At 42.1% G+C, this 21906-nt stretch overlaps 2 protein-coding genes across 4 annotated transcripts; one reads left to right on the top strand and one right to left on the bottom strand.

Moving 5' to 3' along the window:
- The first annotated feature begins 7433 nt into the window (after nt 1-7433).
- Nucleotides 7434-9826, top strand: LOC147318082 (uncharacterized). The gene has a single exon (XM_086257971.1). The coding sequence runs from the start codon at nt 7434-7436 to the stop codon at nt 9339-9341; it is 1908 nt and encodes a 635-aa protein (XP_086114097.1). The 3' UTR covers nt 9342-9826.
- A 430-nt stretch (nt 9827-10256) lies between these two features.
- LOC147318081 (uncharacterized) lies at nt 10257-20342 on the bottom strand. 3 transcript variants are annotated; one of them, XM_086257729.1, is made up of 7 exons: nt 20096-20342; nt 17063-17261; nt 16253-16296; nt 15756-15815; nt 14212-14820; nt 12819-14012; nt 10257-12708 (listed from the first exon to the last, which is right to left on the bottom strand). In XM_086257729.1, exons 3-7 carry the CDS (start codon nt 16266-16268, stop codon nt 10334-10336), a joined length of 4254 nt encoding a protein of 1417 aa, XP_086113855.1. In that variant the 5' UTR covers nt 16269-16296; nt 17063-17261; nt 20096-20342; the 3' UTR covers nt 10257-10333. The 3 variants fall into 3 exon arrangements, with proteins under 3 accessions (XP_086113855.1, XP_086113854.1, XP_086113853.1); XM_086257728.1 differs by having other exon boundaries at nt 19961-20097; XM_086257727.1 differs by lacking the exons at nt 16253-16296; nt 17063-17261; nt 20096-20342 and having other exon boundaries at nt 15756-15837.
- Nucleotides 20343-21906: the final 1564 nt, after the last annotated feature.

The following is a 21906-nucleotide window of genomic DNA, read 5'->3' as shown; positions in this document are numbered from 1 at the left end:
GCCAACTAACGGAGTTGCAGAAAGGTGCGACAAATAAGGTGCCTAAGAAATACAGCAAGCTGTCCATACCTGAGGCCTTGGAAACTGCCAAGCAAAGACTCACAGCCTTGGCCAGCCGCTTGAGGAGGTACACCAGAGAGATAGAAGGCAGGAGAATAAACCAGCTGTTCTCCACAGAACCAGCAAAGGTGTACTCTCAGTGGCAAGGGAACAATAAGAGAACAGCACCACCAAGGCTGGAGACGGAGCAATACTGGAAGAGCATATGGGAGAAGGATGCAACCCATAACGGCAATGCTCAGTGGCTAGAGGATCTGAGGGCTGACCACAGCGACCTCCCTGAACAGGGTCCAGTAACCATCACAGTGGCAGATATCCAAGAAAGGGTCTCCAGTATGAAGAGTTGGACAGCACCAGGGCCCGACATGGTTCACGCCTACTGGCTGAAGAAGCTGACTGCACTCCACGAGCGTCTGGCAGCACAAATGAACCAGCTGCTAGTTAACGAGAGACACCCGGAATGGCTAACTGAAGGCCGGACGGTCCTGATCCCCAAGGACCCCAAGAAGGGACCGGTCCCCTCCAACTACCGACCAATAACCTGCCTCAGTACTACATGGAAGCTCCTGTCAGGCATCATATCGGCTAAGATGAACAAGCACATGGGTCAATACATGAGCGGGACACAGAAAGGAATTGGCAAGAATACCAGAGGCGCAAAACACCAGCTACTGGTAGACAGAACAATCAGCCGAGACTGCAAGACCAGACTGACCAACCTGTGCACTGCCTGGATTGATTACAAGAAGGCCTATGACTCAATGCCCCACAGCTGGATACTGGAATGCCTAGAATTGTACAAGATCAATGGGACCCTAAGAGCCTTCATCAGGAACTCAATGGGGATGTGGCGTACAACACTAGAGGCCAACTCCAAGCCCATAGCACAAGTCACCATCAAGTGCGGGATCTACCAAGGAGATGCTCTGTCCCCACTGCTGTTCTGCATAGGCCTGAACCCCCTCAGTGAGATCATTAACAAGACTGGCTACGGATACCGACTACGGAACGGAGCAGTTGTCAGCCACCTCCTGTACATGGATGACATCAAGCTGTATGCCAAGAGTGAACGAGACATCGATTCACTGATCCACACTACCAGGCTATACAGCAATGACATTGGAATGTCGTTCGGACTGGAGAAGTGTAGTCGGATGGTAACAAAGAGAGGGAAGGTAGTCAGAACTGAGGGGATTGAACTACCAGAAGGCAACATTGCAGACATAGAGGACAGTTACAAGTACTTGGGGATCCCACAGGCGAATGGGAACCATGAAGAGGCCGCTAGAAAAGCTGCAACCACCAAGTACCTGCAGAGGGTCAGGCAAGTCCTGAGGAGTCAGCTGAATGGTAAGAACAAGATCCGGGCCATCAACACGTACGCCCTGCCCGTGATCAGGTACCCTGCTGGGGTAATAGGCTGGCCAAAGGAGGAGATAGAAGCCACTGACATAAAGACAAGAAAGCTCCTTACCATGCATGGAGGGTTTCACCCCAAATCCAGCACCCTGAGGCTGTACGCTAAGCGGAAGGAAGGGGGCCGGGGACTGGTGAGTGTCAGCACCACAGTCCAGGATGAGACAATGAACATCCAAGAATACATTGGGAAGATGGCCCCAACTGACCGAGTGCTCAGTGAATACCTCAGGCAGCAGAAACCCAAGAAAGAGGAGGGAGACGAGGAACCATCATGGAAGGACAGGCCCCTGCACGGTATGTACCACCGGCAGATAGAGGAGGTGGCTGATATCCAGAAATCCTACCAGTGGCTGGACAAAGCTGGACTGAAAGACAGCACAGAGGCACTAATCATGGCAGCACAAGAACAAGCTCTGAGCACAAGATCCATAGAGGCTGGGGTCTATCACACCAGGCAAGACCCCAGGTGCAGGCTGTGTAAAGATGCCCCAGAGACAATCCAGCACATAACAGCAGGGTGCAAGATGCTAGCAGGCAAGGCATACATGGAACGCCATAACCAAGTGGCCGGCATAGTGTACAGGAACATCTGTGCCGAGTATAACCTAGAAGTCCCGAGGTCAAAATGGGAGATGCCCCCAAGGGTGGTGGAGAATGACCGAGCTAAGATCCTGTGGGACTTCCAGATACAGACGGACAAAATGGTGGTGGCTAACCAACTGGACATAGTGGTGGTAGACAAACAGAAGAAGACGGCCGTAGTGATCGATGTAGCGGTTCCGAATGACAGCAATATCAGGAAGAAGGAACACGAGAAGCTGGAGAAATACCAAGGGCTCAGAGAAGAGCTCGAGAGGATGTGGAGGGTGAAGGCAACAGTGGTCCCCGTGGTAATCGGAGCACTAGGTGCGGTGACTCCCAAGCTAGGCGAGTGGCTCCAGCAGATCCCGGGAACAACATCGGAGATCTCTGTCCAGAAGAGCGCAGTCCTGGGAACAGCTAAGATACTGCGCAGGACCCTCAAGCTCCCAGGCCTCTGGTAGAGGACCCGAGCTTGAAGGATAAACCGCCCGCAGGGGCGTGCTGGGTGTTTTTTTTTCACACACATTGTATATATATATATATATATATATATATACACATATATATACACATATATATGTGTATATATATGTGGGTGTGTGTGTATATACACACACACCCACACACCCACATATATATACACATATATATGTGGGTGTGTGTGTATATATACACATATATATATATATATATATATATATATATGTGTGTATATATACACACACACCCACATATATATGTGTATATATATGTGGGTGTGTGTGTATACACACACCCACACACCCACATATATATACTAGGGGTGCAACGATATTCGTATCGATATTGAACCGTTCGATACAGTGCTTTCGGTTCGGTACGCATATGTATCGAACAATACAACATTTGTAATTTATTTTATCAATTTTCCTTCTGACGATGCTGTCTGTGTTGAGCGCTCAGTGGATCTGCGCTCGACAGTGCAGCCTAGGCGGAGTAGTCGAACGCAGATTCACTGAGGGCAAGCTAGCGAGACAGAAGTTAAGCTCTCCTTGCAACATGGCAAATTGAACCTCCCCACCCTCATTCAGATCTGGTGTTTGGAACTATTTTGGTTTTCATGTGACCCTGAAGGTAAGCGCGTCATGGACTAAAGTAAAACAGTATGTTGGATGTGCCACGCAATGCTCAATTACATGGGTGGGAGCTAGTGTGTTAGCGCAGTTAGCTCGTGTTGGCCATCCAGCCCCATGCACGGGCGATCCGCGGTAGCTCGTTAACGGAGATTTGCCGTGTTGTGGCATTAAGGTCATTTCAACGAGATTAACGCTGACAGCACTAGTGGGAACACAACGAATATGACTGCACATTTACTCCAACATCATCCTAGTGCAAAGACAAGTGGAAGCAGACAAAAACAACAAGCAGCATGCTACAAACTTTACCCGAGTCATTTAGACAGCCGTTAGCACAGGATTCTCCTTATGGGGACCTCATATGTTTAATATGCTGCTGAGAATATAGCCCAGAAGAAGCGTATAGTATAGCTTTTATTTTGGAAAGAGCCATTTCTCTGTAATAAACTCTCTTTTCCAAAGATGAGTGATTCCTCAATCAGATACAGGGCTCGCAATATCGCTAGCCCGACGTCCCGGAGCTAGTGATTTTTCCAGTCGGGCTACCAAAATCTATCTCTGCCCTGCCCGTCGGCATATTGTAGGAAGGAAAAATATATGTCAATGCTTTTGCATTCTTTCAGAAATGTAGCTGGGTAATTATGTCATTGGCATCGGTGAGCCACTGTCAATATGTGACATATTGAAATCGCGTTTGAATTTGCGCTTGTTTTTTTGCTTTCACTTTGCAATCGCGCGAACTGTGTATAGAGAGCGACAGCACTGATCTGTGAGTGATGATAATTTGTGCACCAATTCCTCTGACATCGTCTTATCAATCGTTAGCTTACTATGCAAACATGACAAGTGAAATCTCCTGCAGCTTAAACATGTGAGAGGTTGATCGCGCAGAGAATCGCTGAGCTTATGTGAGTGTGTAAAAGCAGCAGGATATATATTGTAGCGGATCAGGGCTGTTCGGGGTTCTGTTTGTACAGTTATGTTTTGTTTATGTTGCCATAGTGACGGGTGACGCCCTCTCGCTGCGACGGTGTGTCCTTCCGGGGTCAGAGGGCGCCCTGTGTGTTGTTGTTGTTGCTGTGCTGTTGCCGCGCTGAGCAGTTAGCTAGCGGCAGTGTTCTTCTGCAGATGTCAATAAACGGCTGTGCTCCCTGGCTAGCTCACGGGAAACAAGACCAAACGGCACCTCCGTCTCCTCCTTGTCTGAGCTCGCCACAATATTTTAGTTCTGCTGAGCCAAGTAAGACAGGTCAGGGTGAAGAAGTGACAGCCAAAGAAAAGCTTACCACAAAACGGAAAAGTTATGACAAATCAGACTATAAGGCAAAAAGAAAGTGCAGCTTTATGGTTTCATGGACAAAAGAATTTCTGTGGCTGCAATATGACGAGCTAAATAACCAGGGCTGCACATAAGTGGTCCGCAGGTGCGCATTCGCTGTCAAAATAATAAACACGCACAAGGGTTAGGGTTAAATTTAAAAACTGTACTTTTGAGTTAAAATATATATTTATAATTTTAATAAATGACAAATTAAAAATGCATGAACATTTTTTTTGTATCGAAAAAATATCGAACCGTGACACCAAAGTATCGAACCGAACCGAACCGTGAATTTTGTGTATTGTTGCACCCCCAATATATACACATATATATATGTGGGTGTGTGGGTGTATACATATATATATAGTCATTCTTTTTTGAACAAAACTCAAAACAGACCATAATAATCTTTCAGTCGTTTCTACCCTCACTTAATTTCCTTTCGCTGCTCAGCTCTCACAAAGTGGCTCAGTTATGCTCCAATCACTCCATATTGTGGCCAATCACATGCGAGGATATAGGATAATATCATTATGTGAAAAACAGAGAGGGTGAGAGACACGACAGTCAAGTGGAGCATCCGTCTGTCCTCTCAGTAAGTGAGTGAGACAGTAGACAGCGGTGAGGAGGGCTGTGCGAAAGCAAAAACACATAAATATGCCTGACACCCGTAAACGACGCAACATCTGGCTGCAGTTTAAAGACTTTTTTTGTCTCGGTCTCGGTCTCGGTCTTGTCTTGGTCTCGGATTAGGCGGTCTTGACTACAAGTCTACTCCTGTCTCATCTATACCCTGCTTCTGTTTTCATGTTAGTGTGAAGTGTGTTTTTTTTGTTTGTTTTTGTTTTTGGGGGGTTTGTGTGTGTATATGTCTGTATTTTTGTATTTAAGATATTTCTGTTTTGCTTAATTTTCTTTAGTATAACTTTGAATAAACCAAAGAACAGTGTCTTAAAATCAGTCAATTATCTTGATGAACAGTTCTTATTCTCCATGTGATGAATTAATTCATTGAGTAATTTTTACATTTTCTGTGATTTTTTTACTTAGAAACTGCATTCTTCCATGTTTACTAAAAATCCTCCATATTAACCAAGGAATTAAAAAAAAAGTTTTTTTTAATAAGATGCCACCTGTAAGAATTACTTAAAAAAATGACAGGGTAAAAACATCGTATAGAAGATTTTATAACAACTGATAAAAGTGAACATTAAAGAAAAAAACCCACAAAAATGTTTCCTTTAGAAAATAAAAATACAAGGTTAAACATTTTTCTGAAAATAAGAATTTAAATTTAAATCAAATATCTGCTGATTGTAAATTGTTTATGAATCAACCTTAAGATCAGTCAGACGAACCAAAGAGTCTGTTGTGCTCGTATGTAAAAATAATGTAGTACAGACTCTCCTTTAATTCACCAGCAGCTACATCTGCATTCTCGTACTCCAAACGTAGTATTTTGTGCTGAAATATTACAAATTGTATTAAATGCAGCGAAAATCATTTGTCCATGTAGCTGAAATCTGACAATAATTTTAATCACCTCATGAAATGCTGCAGGACGAGTCATTCAGAAGTTTTCTATGAACTCTGTGATCTCCTCTTCATGAATTTTCTGCAGGTTTTATTTTTCATCCTTGATGTTTGCAATCTTCATTTGGTCCTTGTGTTTTGTCAGCAAATCTCTGATTTTTGTCAGATTTCCTCTCTTCTTAGACAGACATACTTGTTCTGCCTTTTATAACTTAAAAGGCAACGTCTTATTAAGTGGACCCGACCTAAATAACACACTACTGGGTGTCCTTATGCGTTTTAGGAAAGAGCCTGTAGCATTTTCAGCTGATGTGCAACAAATGTTTTATTGTTTTGAAGTGAGAGAGGATCATAGGGATTATCTGAGATTCCTTTGGTATAAAGATAATGATCCCGACCAAGGTATTTGTGACTATAGAATGAGGGTTCATGTTTTTGGGAATAGCCCTTCCCCAGCTGTGGCTATTTATTGTATGAGGCGTGCTGCAGTCGAGGGAGCAGAAGAGCACGGGCATGATGCAAATCAGTTTGTAATGAGACATTTTTACGTTGATGATGTTCTTGCATCCACAGCAACAGTGGAAGAAGCTGTTGAGACACTCACAAGCACTCAAAAGATGCTGGCACAGTCAAACTTAAGGCTACATAAAATAGCCTCTAATGACCACAAAGTAGTGGAAGCGTTTCCTGCTGCCGAGAGAGCCAAGGATCTAAAAGACTTGGATTTAGAGTTGGACGACATACCCCTGCAAAGGAGCTTGGAGGTACTGTGGAATCTTAAAAAGGACTGTTTTACCTTTCACGTCACCACTGAACAAAAGCCGTTCACCAGGAGAGGTGTCTTGGCCACTGTTAACAGTCTGTATGACCCGCTGGGTTTCGTGTCACCCATCACAATGCAGGGAAAAGCTCTTCTCCGTGAATTGACCTCAGAGCAAAAGAACTGGGATGAATCACTTCCTGCAGAAAGAGAAGATGAATGGAGCAGATGGAGAAGCTCACTGAAGGATCTTGAGTGGCTACAGATACCGAGGTGCTACTTCCCATTCTCCCAGGCCATTGCTGTGAAAAAAGAACTGTGCATATTTTCAGATGCCTCCACCACGGCTATAGGAGCTGTGGCATATCTGAGAGCTCTTGATGGTGAAGGTCAGTGGCACACAGGTTTCATCATGGGCAAGTCCAAAGTAGCCCCAAGACCCGCCCACACTGTTCCTAGATTGGAGTTATATGGTAAATGACCTGTATTTATATAGCGCTTTACTAGTCCCTAAGGACCCCAAAGCGCTTTACATATCCAGTCATCCACACATTCACACACTGGTGATGGCAGCTACATTGTAGCCACAGCCACCCTGGGGCGCACTGACAGAGGCGACTGTGCAGCAGTGTTAGCTGTAGAGATGTACGAACTCATTAGAGATGAGATTGACATTGAAGTAGACACTGTCAGATTTTTCACAGACAGTAAAATCGTTCTTGGTTACATACACAACAACACAAAGAGGTTCTACACTTACGTGGCTAACCGAGTGATTAGAATCAGAAAGACTACACATCCAGCACAGTGGTTTTACATAGCCACTAGTGACAATCCAGCAGACACAGCCACTAGACCGATTGCAGCTTCTGCATTGGCTTCTACAAACTGGTTTAGTGGTCCTTCCTTTTTGACACAACACGACATAGAGAAGTCTCACTGGGATAGTTTCACACTGATCGATCCTGACACAGATGCAGAGATCAGACCTGATATAACAAGTTTTGTTACCAAAGCCTCAGTAACACAGCTAGGGCCATGCCGTTTTGAAAGATTCTCTCATTGGATGAGATTGTGTCGCACTATTGCATCACTAAAGCGTGTGGCAGCATCATTCAAGAAAACAAACACAGAAGGTAAAGGCTGGAAGTGTTTCAGTGAAACTAACACTGCAGATGAAGCGTCTAAAGCAGCAAAGTTCATCATTCACACAGTACAAAGTGAAATGTTCAAAGAAGAGTACAGATGCATAAAAGAAAATCTGCCACTTCCAAAACAAAGCTGTCTTCAAAGGTTAAATCCAGTTATTGATGAAGATGGGCTCCTCAGACTAGGAGGTCGATTGGCACCTGCTAACCTAACAAAAGATGAGAAACATCCACTCATTATCCCAAATGCTCATCATATAGCCATCCTTCTTATTAGATACTATCATGAGAAGGTAGCGCATCAGGGGCGTCACCTAACAGAAGGAGCGCTCAGAGGTGCTGGATTTTGGATTATTAGCAGTAAACGGCTCGTCTCTTCTGTTATTTACAAGTGTGTTCTTTGTCGAAAGTTTCGAGGACGACTTCAGACCCAAAAGATGGCAGATTTACCTGTGGACAGGCTGACACCAACGCCACCGTTCACTAGTGTAGGACTGGATGTCTTTGGACCCTGGACGGTCACCACACGTCGCACCAGAGGAGGGAGTGCAGACAGTAAACGCTGGGCTGTGCTTTTCACCTGCATGTCCATGAGAGCTGTGCACATTGAGCTCATTGAAACAATGTCAACATCCAGCTCCATCAATGCGCTGAGGAGATTTTTCTGCATCCGTGGACCTGCTCAAATACTCAGATCTGATAGAGGTACAAATTTTGTTGGAGCATGCAATGAGTTGCAAATTGATCACAAGGACACAGAACTAAACGCATACCTGCAAGAGAAAGGATGCACATGGCTGTTTAATCCCCCACACTCATCGCACATGGGTGGATCGTGGGAGAGACTTATTGGAGTAGCAAGATGCATCCTAGATGGTATTCTGTTGAAAGCCGTACATGTCCAACTAACGCATGAAGTTTTAAGTACATTCATGGCAGAAGTAATGGCAATAATGAATGCAAGACCACTTGTACCAGTCTCAGCAGATCCAGACAAACCAAACCTTCTCACTCCAGCAATGCTCCTTACACTAAAGGTCAATGCATTATCTGCACCAACAGGAAGCTTTGGACCGCCAGACCTCTACTCAAAGCAATGGAAGCAAGTACAGTGTTTGGCAGACTCTTTTTGGAAACAGTGGAAAAGTGAATATCTTTCAACACTACAGCAAAGGAGAAAATGGACTGATGATAAAACAAACATAAAAATTGGTGATGTTGTGTTATTGAAAGATGCTCTCGCACACAGAAATGACTGGTCCACGGGAAAAGTTGTAAGAACATTTGAGAGCAAGGACAATAAGGTTCGAAAAGCAGAAGTAAAGACTGTGAAAGATGGAAATGAAAAAGTGTTTTTGAGACCCATCGCTGATATGGTTTTGCTTTTATCAAGTGATAAATGAGTGTTTGAAATAGCCCTAAACTGTTCAAAATGTTTATTAGAAAAGTTTGTTGTAGTGGCACAATTATATTGTACCAGGCGGGGAGTGTTCTGCCTTTTATAACTTAAATCGGATATTATAGTTGTAAGCTGCCCTAGAGCTCCCTCTGGTGGCTGCTTTGTAATATGGGTTCGGTTACTTTGGGAAAGGAAAAAATGAGAACGTCAAGAAGAAATAAAAGATGGCGGAAAGTGATACCGTAATGTTATTGTTCTAAGCTGATACGGACCTTAAAATGTTGTTGCCTTGGACAAGATATGTCTGTAAGTATGAGTGTCGATAAAATAATTATTATCTTTTGTTTTGTGTAAAAATGGTACGATAATTTGTACATTTGAAAGTTTTATCTTGTTAGCTTGCAGTAAGAGTGTAACAAGCTAGTTTACAATGTTAGTTAGCTAATACAGTATTTTGTACTTTCAGTTTTACGATGGTCAAAGAGAAAGCAATGGTCAGAGGCCATTCTTCAATAAATCAGCGCAAAAAGGAAAATAAGTCTGGTTATTGGAGCATCGTTATCTCGCTGTCTAGCTGGTGAAACCAAGAGACTCAGGGCGAGGACAGCATAATACTTATATTTATTTAATAATAAATATTTCTAATTACAGCAAGCATGCAAATATCTAATAAGCTTCTTCTATTGTTTAATACGCTGGTGCCTGCAATAATCTAAATAAAATATACCAAAAAATTAAACAGTGTTTCAAATATTTTCTAAAACCTTAAGTTACATGGCAGCAATTCATCCTGCATGCATCATTGACATCATTGACATCATATAAGGTACAAAATGAAACACAATCCTGAAAATATAAAAGATAAATCAAGAATTCCATCTGTAATTGTAAAATGTTTACAAACTGACCATAAAATATATCTCTTCATCTCAACTTTTAATGTACAGAAAATATTTTATCCAGCTGAGCTCTGTCACAAAAAGTAGAAAAAAAATCTCATGAAATGCTGCAGGGAGATTTTGTCTCAGCTTCATCCAGAAGTTTTTGTATTAGTTCACTTATTTCTGTTTCATGATTTTTCTGCAGTTTTTCTTTTTCTTCCTCATTTTTTGCATTCTTCATTTGATCCTCATGTTTTATCAGCAACTCTTGGATTTTTTTCACATTCCCTCTCTCCTTAGACAGACACTTCACCACAGCACTGATGTCTCCAAGATGTTTTTCTCTCTTTTGTTTTTCAGTGTGCTCAGCCAGAGCCTTTAACAGGTCATACTTCTCATCTTTGTCTTTAATCTTCTTCTCGTGCTCCTCCTTCTGAGCTGCGAACTCTTTGTTGTGTTTCTCTTTGAAATCATTGAACTCTTCAGCTCTCTTTCTGGCCTCATCTTCATGCATCTTCTTCAGCTTTTCCACATGTATTTTATAGTTTTCCTCCAGCTGATTTTGTTCTTTCTTCTCCTCTTCTCTCCTCTTTTTGTCTTCTTCTTTTCTTTTCTTTTCATGTTTTTCTATTTCCTGCTGTATTTTTTCTTTCTCTTCTTTCAGTCGTTTTTCCTCCTCCTGTCGTCTCTGTTCATCTTCTTCTCTTTGTTTCTCTCTTTCTTCTCTTCGTTCTTTCTCCCAGGCTTCCTGTTTTCTTTTCATCTCTTCTCTGCTCTCTTTCAGTTTTTTGGCCATAATTTTCTTTTCCTCTTTTTCTGAGTGAATTTGTTTATCCAGAGTTTCAAGCTTCATTTTAAACTCCTGCCTACATCTTTCTTCTTTCTCTTCCCGTTTCCTGTTCTCTTTTTCTCTTGCTTCCTGTTCTTTCTTTCTCTTCTCTTCATGCTCCTTTTTCATATTTTCTTCCATCTCTTTGATTTTCAGCTCTGCTTCCTGCTGTATTTTTTCCTTCTCTTCTTTCAGTCGTCTTTCCTCCTCCTGTCGTCTCTGTTCATCTTCTTCTTTTTGTTTCTCTCGTTCTTCTCTTCGTTCTTTCTCCCGGGCTTCTTGTTTTCTCTTCATCTCTTCTCTGCTCTCTTCCAGCTTTTGATCCACACTTTTCTTTTCCTCTTTTTCTGACTGAATTTGTTTGTCCAACATTTCAAGCTGCATTTTAAACTCCAGCCTACATCTTTCTTCTTTCTCTTCCCGTTTCCTCTTCTCTTTTTCTCTTGCTTCCTGTTCTTTCTTTCTCTTCTCTTCACGCTCCTTTTTCATATTTTCTTCCATCTCTTTGATTTTCAGCTCTGCTTCCTGCTGTATTTTTTCCTTCTCTTCTTTCAGTCGTCTTTCCTCTTCCTGTCGTCTCTGTTCATCTTCTTGTCTTCGTTTCTCTCGTTCTTCTCTTCGTTCTTTCTCCCAGGCTTCCTGTTTTCTCTTCATCTCGTCTCTGCTCTCTTCCAGCTCTTTGTTCACACTTTTCTTTTCCTCTTTTTCTGACTGAATTTGTTTGTCCAACATTTCAAGCTGCATTTTAAACTCCTGCCTACGTTTTTCTTCTTTCTCTTCCCGTTTCCTGTTCTCTTCTTCTCTCGCTTCCTGTTCTTTCTTTCTCTCCTCACGCTCCTTATTTAGATTTTCCTGCATCTCCATGAGTTTCTGGTCTCTTTCCTGCTGTATTTTTTCTTTCTCTTCTCCCAATCTTGTTTTGATGGCTTCCTTTTCTTCCTCATGTTTTCTTTCTAGCGCCTCTCTCTCTCTCTTCATCTCTTCTTCCTTCTCCTTCAGGATTCTCTTCATTTCCTTCTTTATCGCTGCTTCAGCTTCTTGCAGCATCTCATTGGTGAAGCAGTTTCCTCCATTTTCCTTCACCATGGTGTCAATCTTTGTTATCAGCTCACTGACTTGTTGGCGGTTCTCTTTGTGTACATTATTGAACACATGGTATCTTCCTCCACAGTCAGCAATCAGCTTCTTAAAGGAATCATCACACATCATTTTAATATAATCTTCAGTGGATATTTCTTCACGTTGTAGTGAATCTCCTTCAGTAAAAAGAATGATGGTGAACTTTTCTGAATTCGGCCCAAAACCTTCCTTTATAAGTTTTAATGTCTTCTTCTCCTCTGGTGTGAGACGACCAATTCTTAACACCAGCAGGAAGACATGTGGTCCTGGAGCCAGAAGACTGATGCATTTCACCATCTCCTCATGAACTTCTTCATGTGACAGAGCTGTGTCAAACAGACCAGGAGTGTCGACCACAACAACAGGACGGCCGTCCACCTCACTATTTGCTTTCTGACAGTATTTGGTGACTGATTTTTGACTTGGCATTTCTTTAAACTCTCTCCCTCCTAGGATGGTGTTTCCTGATGAGCTCTTTCCACTGCCGGTCTTTCCTATCAGCACAATCCTGAGAGGCTCCGTGTTCTGCTTCTCTTCATCACCTGTAAAAACATGATTTTCTTTAAATGTGAACAGTTTATAAAGTAGATGTAAGAATATAATGTAGAACATGATAAATGATTTAAAAAAACAACAACATTAAATTACTTACGAGTGACCATATGTTTAGTTATCAGATCAATCTGGGCTCGAGCAAATGTTACAGCTGTGTAGCAGCATGGTTTGTTTGTACATCTCATCTGCTCCACAGTGTCCAACAACGTGTGGATCTGCTCTTTATCCTTGATGTTAACAATAACAGGCCTTTGTCCATAACGTTGACAGAGCTCCTGGATATTTGGGTCTTTGCTTACAAAGTTACCAACAGCTGGATCTGTAGGATCTGAGTCCACAGTGAACAGAATCATGGTGAAGTCATTGACTCGAGAGCTGAATGTGTCCTGGATGGTCTCTAACTCTCCCTTGTCTTCATCAGTGAGGGGAGCCACAGGTAGGACCAGGATGAAGGCATGGACACCCTCAGGATCACAGAGGGAGATACACCTGAGTGATTCCTCCATCACTGCCTCCTGAGGTTTTCCATACAAGGCAGGCAGCTCCACCAGGGAAACCCAACGTCCACACACCTCTCCCTGATGTTTAACACACTCTGATGAGTTGGAGGCTGAATGAAGCTCAGTCTGACCTAAAATGGCCTTGGCTGCTGACGTCTTCCCTGCTCCTCTCCTCCCACACAGAACCAGGTTTAAAGATGGTTTGATGAGTTCAGATTCTATTCTTCTGATCTTTTCAGGTGGTTCTTTTATGTCTTCAGACTTTGGTCTGATGGTCTCTTCAGTGACTGTGAGGAATTTTCCTTTGTTCTCATGCACGATGTTCTCAATCTTCTCCATCAACTGTTGATGATCATTTTCAAACATGTTGTAGTGTCTACCTTCACAATCACTAAGGAGAAAATTAACAGAAAACCGCATCTCCTCCTCATCTGTGATGATGACCATTGAGTGTTTAAAGGCATCTCCATTAAACACACTCAGAGTCAAACTGAGAGTTTTTCTGCTCTGCACAGTGAAATCAGAAGGTTTCACCATCAGCAGCAGAACATTTGGTCCAGGAGGACAGAGACTCACACAGCTCTTCATCTCTTCTCTCGCTGCTTTCAGAGATGGACTTAAGAAGTCGGGAGTTTTCACTACTGTTAAAGGTTTTCCTCTCCACTCTCCATGGAAAACTTGTCTGTCTGGAGAAAATCCTGAAAAATCATAATTTTTCTTCACAATAAAGTTACAGAGTTCTGTCTTCTTTGCTGAGTTTCCTCCAAACAGCAACATGCAGAGTCTACGTCCTGTAAAGGAGCAAAGATACAAACAGGAAATTACTCTCAGACAGTCTGACTGATCCTAAAAGCCTTTTGGTCTTTCTTCACTTTTTCCATCTTCAGTAAATGCTGCTTCATGTTCTTGGTGGATCGTTCCTTCTGAGCACTTTAGAAAGTGTCTTTATGTTAAAATATCTACAGATAGAGTTTGGGGTTTTTTACTTACCAACAGGCTGAGGATCATTCAGAGTAACAGGAGCTTCTTTTCTTTGTTCAGCGCTGGTGTGCTGACAGGTCACATGTGTTCCATTGTTCATTTCTACAATGCGTTCCATGTTTTCTAGTAACTCCCGAATGTTGAGGTTTTCAAGCTGCAGTGACCTGTTATTACACAGTCTGATCATTTCCTGTATAGGTGTATGATACATGACACTATGCCATAAACCCAGACGCCTCTCTCTGGGTGGTGATATCAGAACCAGTGAATGATCAAAGAAATGATCACTGAAGAAGTTCAGGACTCTGCAGAGTCTCGTTTTTTGATGCTCAGTGAAGTCTTCAGGCTGTAGAACCAGCAGGAACACATGAGGTCCAGGATCAGAGAGCCTCACACAGTTGTTCACATGTTCCTTTAATTTCTCCTCTGAGATGTTTGGATGAAGCAGATCTGGAGTGTTGATGAGAAATATTTCTTTCCCTTGAATGTGTCCACTGACTCTCACACATCGGTCCAGTTCTTCCTCACGGTTGAACTTGTTCTCTCTCAGTATAACGTTCCCCACTGAGCTCCTCTCAGACCAGCTGTTCCCCAGCAGGACAGCTCTGAGCTCAGACACTGAAACGACAGCAAACACAAACACTGAACAAAGAATCTTTCAAAGTTAATACAAGCAGAAACAACATTATATCATAGGTTTCAATTAATCTAAATTTAATGATTTTCCATTTGTAACCACTGAGTTGTAATTATTGAAAAATGCGCAAAAATTGTCAGTTTGTTTAAATATGTGTTATTTTTTTCTCGTATTTATGGATCATTACTGAGCCATAAATATATATTCACATGTGAGAATACTACATAAAGTTTGAGAGCTGAAAAATAAAATTAACCTCTGTTAAAAGCTCAGTTTTAAATCCACAGAATCTGAAGACCAATTTTTTTTTCTTGTTTGGCACAATTTTATTTCTATAATCTCTTTTGATCACCATTGTCACAGAATGCATCAGAATCAGAATCAGAAAGGGTTTTATTGCCAAATGTTGAGCAGGTTTACAACATTAGGAAATTGCTGCGGTGCTTCAGTGCAAACATACTGTTATAAATTACGTTTAAATAGACATGAAAATAAAAATAAGAGTAAGAATTAAAAGTGCTAAGTAGATAGATATATACATGAGTGCAGGTGGTCTCAATAAATTTCAATAAATTGCACCAACTTCATGTCTGTGGCATAGAGCTACACAAACACTGGTGTCCTGAATGTTTGATCTGTTAACATGAAGTTAAGGAGACATTTGATTTGCTGTAACCTCTCCCAGATATGACCCCCAAAAGTTTACATAAAATAGTTTTCTTCACTTTTCTATACATTATATGAGCTCTAAATGTAAAGAGAGAAAGCAGGATCTGTGCACTAAGAGGTTTTCATTATTCCAAACAGGCTTCACACTTCCTGCTATATTTTGTCTTCACCTGCTCCTGTCTAATGTCTTCCACCTTAAATTGCCCAGTTAAAGTTTGCATTAAACATCTTGTCTTTAAAAACTCACTGCTGGGTGGCACAAAATCAAAGCTCTTCCTGCGACGTCTGGGAAAAGTGTCTTGTGGTCCTGCAAAGATAAAGAAAAACATGCATTGTGCACTGAGACGTGTTATCCTGCAATGACTACATCAGATGGAACAAAGCACTTTTAATGTCAACAGCTGACTGCATGAACAGATCACATTAGTTCTGGGAAAGATTATTAAACATGACTGTTAATTTTCAGAAAACACATTCTGTCAAATGTTATTGGTTAAACACATTGTTAAAGTATGTTGCATGCAACACAGCAGCCTGGTTCAGCAAAGACACTCAGATGAGACCTGCTGTAAAATATTCACCTGTAGTCACATCGTTTATCCTCTAATAATCACTTTTTCTTCATTTTTTTCACATTTCTCCAAACAGGAGAAACCAAGAAACAATTAAATTACTGTCAGAGAGTGCTTGTAGAGGGAGGTAACTCACAGTTACTGCATGTAAGTGTGACAAAGTAAGACTCACCAAATGCTGCTGCCATGCTGTCATTCAGCTGCAGAACTCACTGACTGTGGAGTTAAAAGAAAAAACAACAATGACAGAGAAAATGTTTTCATGTTTGAACCTCTGACATCGAAGGAGTTTTGCACAGACGGTGCTGGATACAGACACTTGGATGGTTTTATGTAAATATTCACAACAAAGCGAACAAAAACTAGTCTTCAGAAGCACGACTGCCTGTAAAACATGGCAGAAAGTCCCTTTCAGACTGTTGTTCACTTTAAGGTGAATGAAAGTACTCTCAATGAATCATATTCAGTTCTTCCAAATGAACTCAACTTATTTGAGTCAAGAATAAAGTTGGTGGGGTTCAAACTGAAATCCAAAACTTTTCCGTTTGAGTGTCTAGTGAAGATCATCCACCCTTATTTCAGCATTTACTTAGTGAGTTATTCTCAGTGTCATTTGGCCATGTTGCTATCATTACTTATCTAATATTACAGACTATCTGCAGGGCAAAGATATGACTGTTTTTCAGCAATAAATACTTCATTTGTCAGTGTCTCGAAAAACTCATTTAAAGGATTTGCACATGTCATCATATACCCAACACATGTAAGTTCTATAGAGTCTTGCTAATGACCTACTAATGTTCTTCAGGTGTGTTGCAGCAGAGACATTTAAAAGTTTCAGGACACCGGCCCTCGAGGACTGGAGTTTGACATCGCTGCCATAGAGCAGAAACCCACCCCAACCCCATCCCCCCTCCTTTGTGGGGTTTTCAGTCTGAGTCTCAGGATGTTTGTGTGTATTACTTCTAGTCTATGTACCCACCTTGTTTTTCTTGTGCTACAGCTCTCTGGTCACAGCACCTGTTTCACACTCTGACTCCTGGGAAGGATTTCAGTATGGCACCTGCCTGCCCTCTTGCCACCGCTTTGCACTGGATCCCTTTTAACTCAGGTCAGCCCAGCATCGCTCTCTTCAGCTCACCCGGATCTTCAGCTGCTCCTCAAAGTGTCGCCAACTCTGCCTGCAACATGAGTCATATTCCTCTTTCAAATTCATTCAAGCCTGGAGAAGTTTCATACCCACAATAATCACCCACTCCTCTGTCCACAGTTACAGCTTTAGATCTCCACACTACGAGTCGTGTTCAAACATCAAGCCCCGAATCCCTCACCAAGTTTATTCCTTTGCTTAAACTTGTAAATAAAGTTTGTGAAAATTGCTCTGCTGTCTCCACAGTCACATATTGGGCCCCTTTGACACTAAGCTTCTGATCTCTTATTTGTTGTGCAGTGTGTACAGTCAATCAATCAATCAATCAAGGCTTTATTCGCCACATGCAGGTTGCCCTGCAGTGAAATAGGACCCCCCCCCCCGACCTTACACACACAACACAGACATCACATGTGGATATAGGTCGGAGATCGGTAGTGTTACAGAAAGACACTTAAATGTACACTACAATGGGAAAGTACAAGAGGAAAAAAAGAGACCTCTACTCATGCTGGGCTCCTGGGAGGACAGCATGAGAACAGGAAACAAAAAAACTCCTCTGCACAAAAAAGCACATAAATGTCCACAGCACAACATTATGGAACACGTGACAAGCCTCAGGGTCGGGTGGGGGGTGAGGAGGAATCCTAGGCAAACACAGCAGCCATCCTGCCCAGCGCTACCATTCCAGCGTGGGCTCAGACCCGCCGTGTTCCCAGGAGGGAACAAGCATCGAAGGCGTTTGGAAAGGGAGGGGGGATGAGTGTGTGCATATCAGTGTATATGTATGTGTGTGCGTGTCCAGAGTTCTACAGTCCAACACTGGTCTCTCAATCTCCCATTGGAGAGCCGCGAGCTTCTCCATACTTGCGCTCTGTGATGTTGTCATTTCTTGTGTTCAAAGAGCCTATTCTGCTCTTGCTCTTGACGAAGGCGGTCACACTTTTCTCCTCTCCTCCTCCTCTCCCTTAGCTTCCCTGCTTAGCCTCTTATGTCCTTGTCTAGTCTCGTATTTTTTTGTATTCATTTTCCCTGGAACACGCTCTCACAGTCTGTTCTCAAAAACCTAAAAGAGGAATTATGGATTGGATCGACTGGTCCCTAAATGCAATTGACACCCCTTTCTCAACAAGAAGTCTGGGCTCGGGTGAGCCTGAGTGCTGAAGATATCTACCTATTCAGAACCATGGTAACAGGGTTCTGGCTGATCGGAGCTGGCTTGGCCCTGACTTATCGGAGATTTAAGAAAGCGGAACCGGCTGTTCAAACCCTCACAAGGCTGCCCGCTGGGATTGGAATGATGGGAGAGGCGTGAGTTTCTCAAAATGGGCTCATTGAGTGCAGCACGGATAAGATCTTGGAGAGGCTACGGCTGCTGTGAATACTCAGAATAAGATCTCTGAGCCCAAATCGGATGACATCTCGGGGAGGCTCACTGTCGTGTCTCAGACATTTGTGTTCACCTGTCCTGATAAAACACCTGGTCGCTGTGTCGTCAAATACATGCTTAACTGCATCTGCATGCACATCCAACAGCAATGTCGAGTAGCCCTGACCATCACTGCTGAGGTCATAAATAAACCTCCAGATTTGCATATACAAGAACTCTGAGAGGTCAGGTTACTCTAATATTTGCTCCCACCAAGCTTAGAGGCTTTACTTGATGAGTTTGCCTCTTTTCAAATTAAACAAGGTAACAAGAAGTCTGTGTTTATCTGTACACAGTGGATGTTATCTACTCTGTGGTCAATGTTCACTTTTTCCAAACGTTATCATTTTCTTCTTTTTGCATGCTGTTACTCATCGACTCACAGGACATGATACACATCACATTTACTTTATATCTAACTGCAGGTCAAAGGTCGGCTTTATTAATATGAACGTGAGTTAATGATTTAAAAAAGGCCCTTTCTGATTATTCTCTGCTATCAGCTTTATGTTCCTAGATAATCTGAGACTAAGACTTATGAACCTTTTTAAAGATTAATACAAAAGTTTCAGACTTTGATGCAGACGAGAAAATAACAGCTACGGTCACAAAAATAAAAATACTTGAATACATAAAAAGAAAAATACATCAGGTTATGATGGAAAAGCGCACAACCTCATTCAAGTTGGCTTTTTTTGCTTTTTTCCTACAGACTAACAGGAGGTCACACAGGTCACAGTGAGTATTACATTACAGTTACTCAGGTGTATTCCACGTATCGTATTTATTACTCTGATGTCCACAAACTGATGAAAAGAAGGAAAGCATCCATAACTGTGATTTTAAAAAAAAACACACCAGATGGGACATGACTGAAACTTTCTGAAAACCAAATGTTATTTTGACGGCTCCTGGTTATTAACATGAATAGAAGCTGCACTAATACACACAGATCTACATTTACACAGTTAATATTCTTACAGTTAAATATTATACTTTTATTAATGAATTTTTTATTGCTCCTAACATTATGGCTGCAATTAAGTTAATCGTCCCTGGACTTTAGACTCTCCGCTCTTGAACAACAATGCACTGCCCGGCTGGATTAAAAGCGTTACTTTATTAAAATCTGAACAAATTTAAAACAGACGAGCTTTTTGACATAAAATTTAAAAACAAAAATTTTTCTGGATTTTTGTCTTTGAGATCAAACGTCACAAACAGAACCGCAGAGATCCTGCAATCTGTACATGGACTGATTCTAGTTCTTATTATTGATCAGGTCATCCTGCAGATCTTACCTGAGCTGTGTGTCTGTGACATCACTGTGCTGGGAGCAGAATTCATAAAGTGACTCTTCAGGTCTTTTAGCTAAAAACAGTCGTCATTGATATTCCACACGTTTCATGCGACACCTCTTCAAGGTGAAAGCTCACCTGTAACAAAGTCGTCTCAGCAGAGTGGGCGGGAGTCTCACTGCTGACATCAGCGTGACATCACTGAAACACCTGAACACCTGAACACCTGAGTCAATGTTAACCTGCAACGCGATCGTGGCTCAAGAGTTGGCAGTTTGTCTTGAAATCAGAAGGTTGCCGGTTCGAGCCCCGGCTCCGACAATCTCGGTCGTTGTGTCCTTGGGCAAGACACTTCACCCGTTGCCTACTGGTGGTCAGAGGGCCCGGTGGCGCCAGTGTCCGGCAACCTCGCCTCTGTCAGTGCGCCCCAGGGTGGCTGTGGCTACAATGTAGCTGCCATCACACCTGTGTGTGAATGACTGAATGTAGTGTGAAATGCTTTGAGGCAGAGGTGTGGACTCGAGTCACATGACTTGGACTCGAGTCAGACTCGAGTCATTAATTTTATGACTTTAGACTTGACTTGAAAAAATGTTCTAAGACTTGTGACTTGACTTGGACTTTTACACCAATGACCTGGGACTTGAATTGGACTTGAACCGGTTTACTTGAAAAGACTTGATATTTCACCCCAAATATAAAATTTAACATGCATATTATATAGAGATTGAAAATGTGACGTCATTCACGGGTAAAACCGCAAAGGATTCTGGGAACTCGTGGCAAGAGGTACTAGCGCACGCAGGCTTTCAATTGAAATCAGTTATACAGCGATAAAAAGAAACACAAAAATGTCAAGAAGCTGTTGTATTATTAACTGCAATAGCCGGTCGCATGACAGCCACGGGAAGCCGACGGGTAAAGAGATCGGTTGTTATCGGATTACGTCGTTGAAGAGAAATTGTTCGAGCCATGTTTCCGAAGTAACAAAGAGGCGACGGATGGCCTGGATTGCAGCCATTCAAAGACCAAATATAACGTCCCAGAACCCTCCAGCTCACAGGTTACTCTGCTCCAAGCATTTACACGAAGGTCAGTCTGCTGTTGTAGTTAATGCGTCATTTTCATAACATAATTAGTGATATAGGTTACAAGCAAGTCTGGCGCTGAACAGAAATTGTCGCGCTATGCTCCTTTATTTATTGTGCATAAATAGTGAATTGTCCTGACACAATATTGCGTTTCGCTTCTGTTATTATGGTACATTGACAAAAACATATACTTTTATTCACAGGATAAAACAGGTTTTTTGTATCACTAATTGCCCAGTACGATTACAGCATAAAGTATTATTGTCACTGCTACATTTCTGTGATGGGTACCAGAAATTATTTCCACTACTAATTAATTACCGTTGAGCTCAAAGGTCCTATTAATAAACGGTTAACGAATGTGTATTTATGACGACGATTTGTGAGACTGGTAAACTTATGATACATACGATGGTCTTTCGTTCTACACGGTGCATTTCAAGGTCCTGCACCCATCCGTCGGTAAACTGTACCTGGGCTTGTTGCAGTGACCTGAAGTTACTAAACTTCATGAGTGTATGCGCTCACTCCAAGAACCGTATGATTATAAATATGCATATAAATATGCTACAATGAGATAGCTGACTTCATCTAACTAGCAAATGTTGTCCAGGCTACGTTGGTGATGCAGTTTTTTTTAAATATGTATGATATTTTTGTCATGCGATTTTAAAGCCGGTCCTACAACCGCATCCAAGAATAACATGCAGCTTATCTCAGAACTGTCGGTGAAAATTATTCTTGGAGCTAGGTTTAATTGAGCTGCATTTTAAAGAGGTGCAATTTCACAATTTGTGTATATTTTCTAAGTTCACTATTTTGTCATGTGTTGAGAAAAACACAGATTTAAAAATTACA

Source organism: Aulonocara sp. 'chitande type north' Nkhata Bay, linkage group LG12, assembly GCF_057382095.1.
Source record: "Aulonocara sp. 'chitande type north' Nkhata Bay isolate Kocher_YH1m ecotype deep benthic linkage group LG12, A_spYH_male_GT1.1, whole genome shotgun sequence".
Classification (NCBI taxonomy): Eukaryota; Metazoa; Chordata; class Actinopteri; order Cichliformes; family Cichlidae; genus Aulonocara; species Aulonocara sp. 'chitande type north' Nkhata Bay.
Note: the sequence above shows the minus strand (reverse complement) of the source record. Positions and strands in the feature narration are given on the sequence as shown.

Excerpts from the sequence above, each read along its gene's own strand:
- LOC147318082 (XM_086257971.1), top strand. The coding sequence starts at position 7,434 with ATGTACGAACTCATTAGAGATGAGATTGACATTGAAGTAGACACTGTC.
- LOC147318081 (XM_086257727.1), bottom strand. The coding sequence starts at position 15,837 with ATGTTTTTCTTTATCTTTGCAGGACCACAAGACACTTTTCCCAGACGT. Across the intron at positions 14,821-15,755 it reads TGATTTTGTGCCACCCAGCA|TGTCTGAGCTCAGAGCTGTC; the intron begins GTGAGTTTTTAA and ends CTGTCGTTTCAG. Across the intron at positions 14,013-14,211 it reads GAATGATCCTCAGCCTGTTG|GACGTAGACTCTGCATGTTG; the intron begins GTAAGTAAAAAA and ends GCTCCTTTACAG.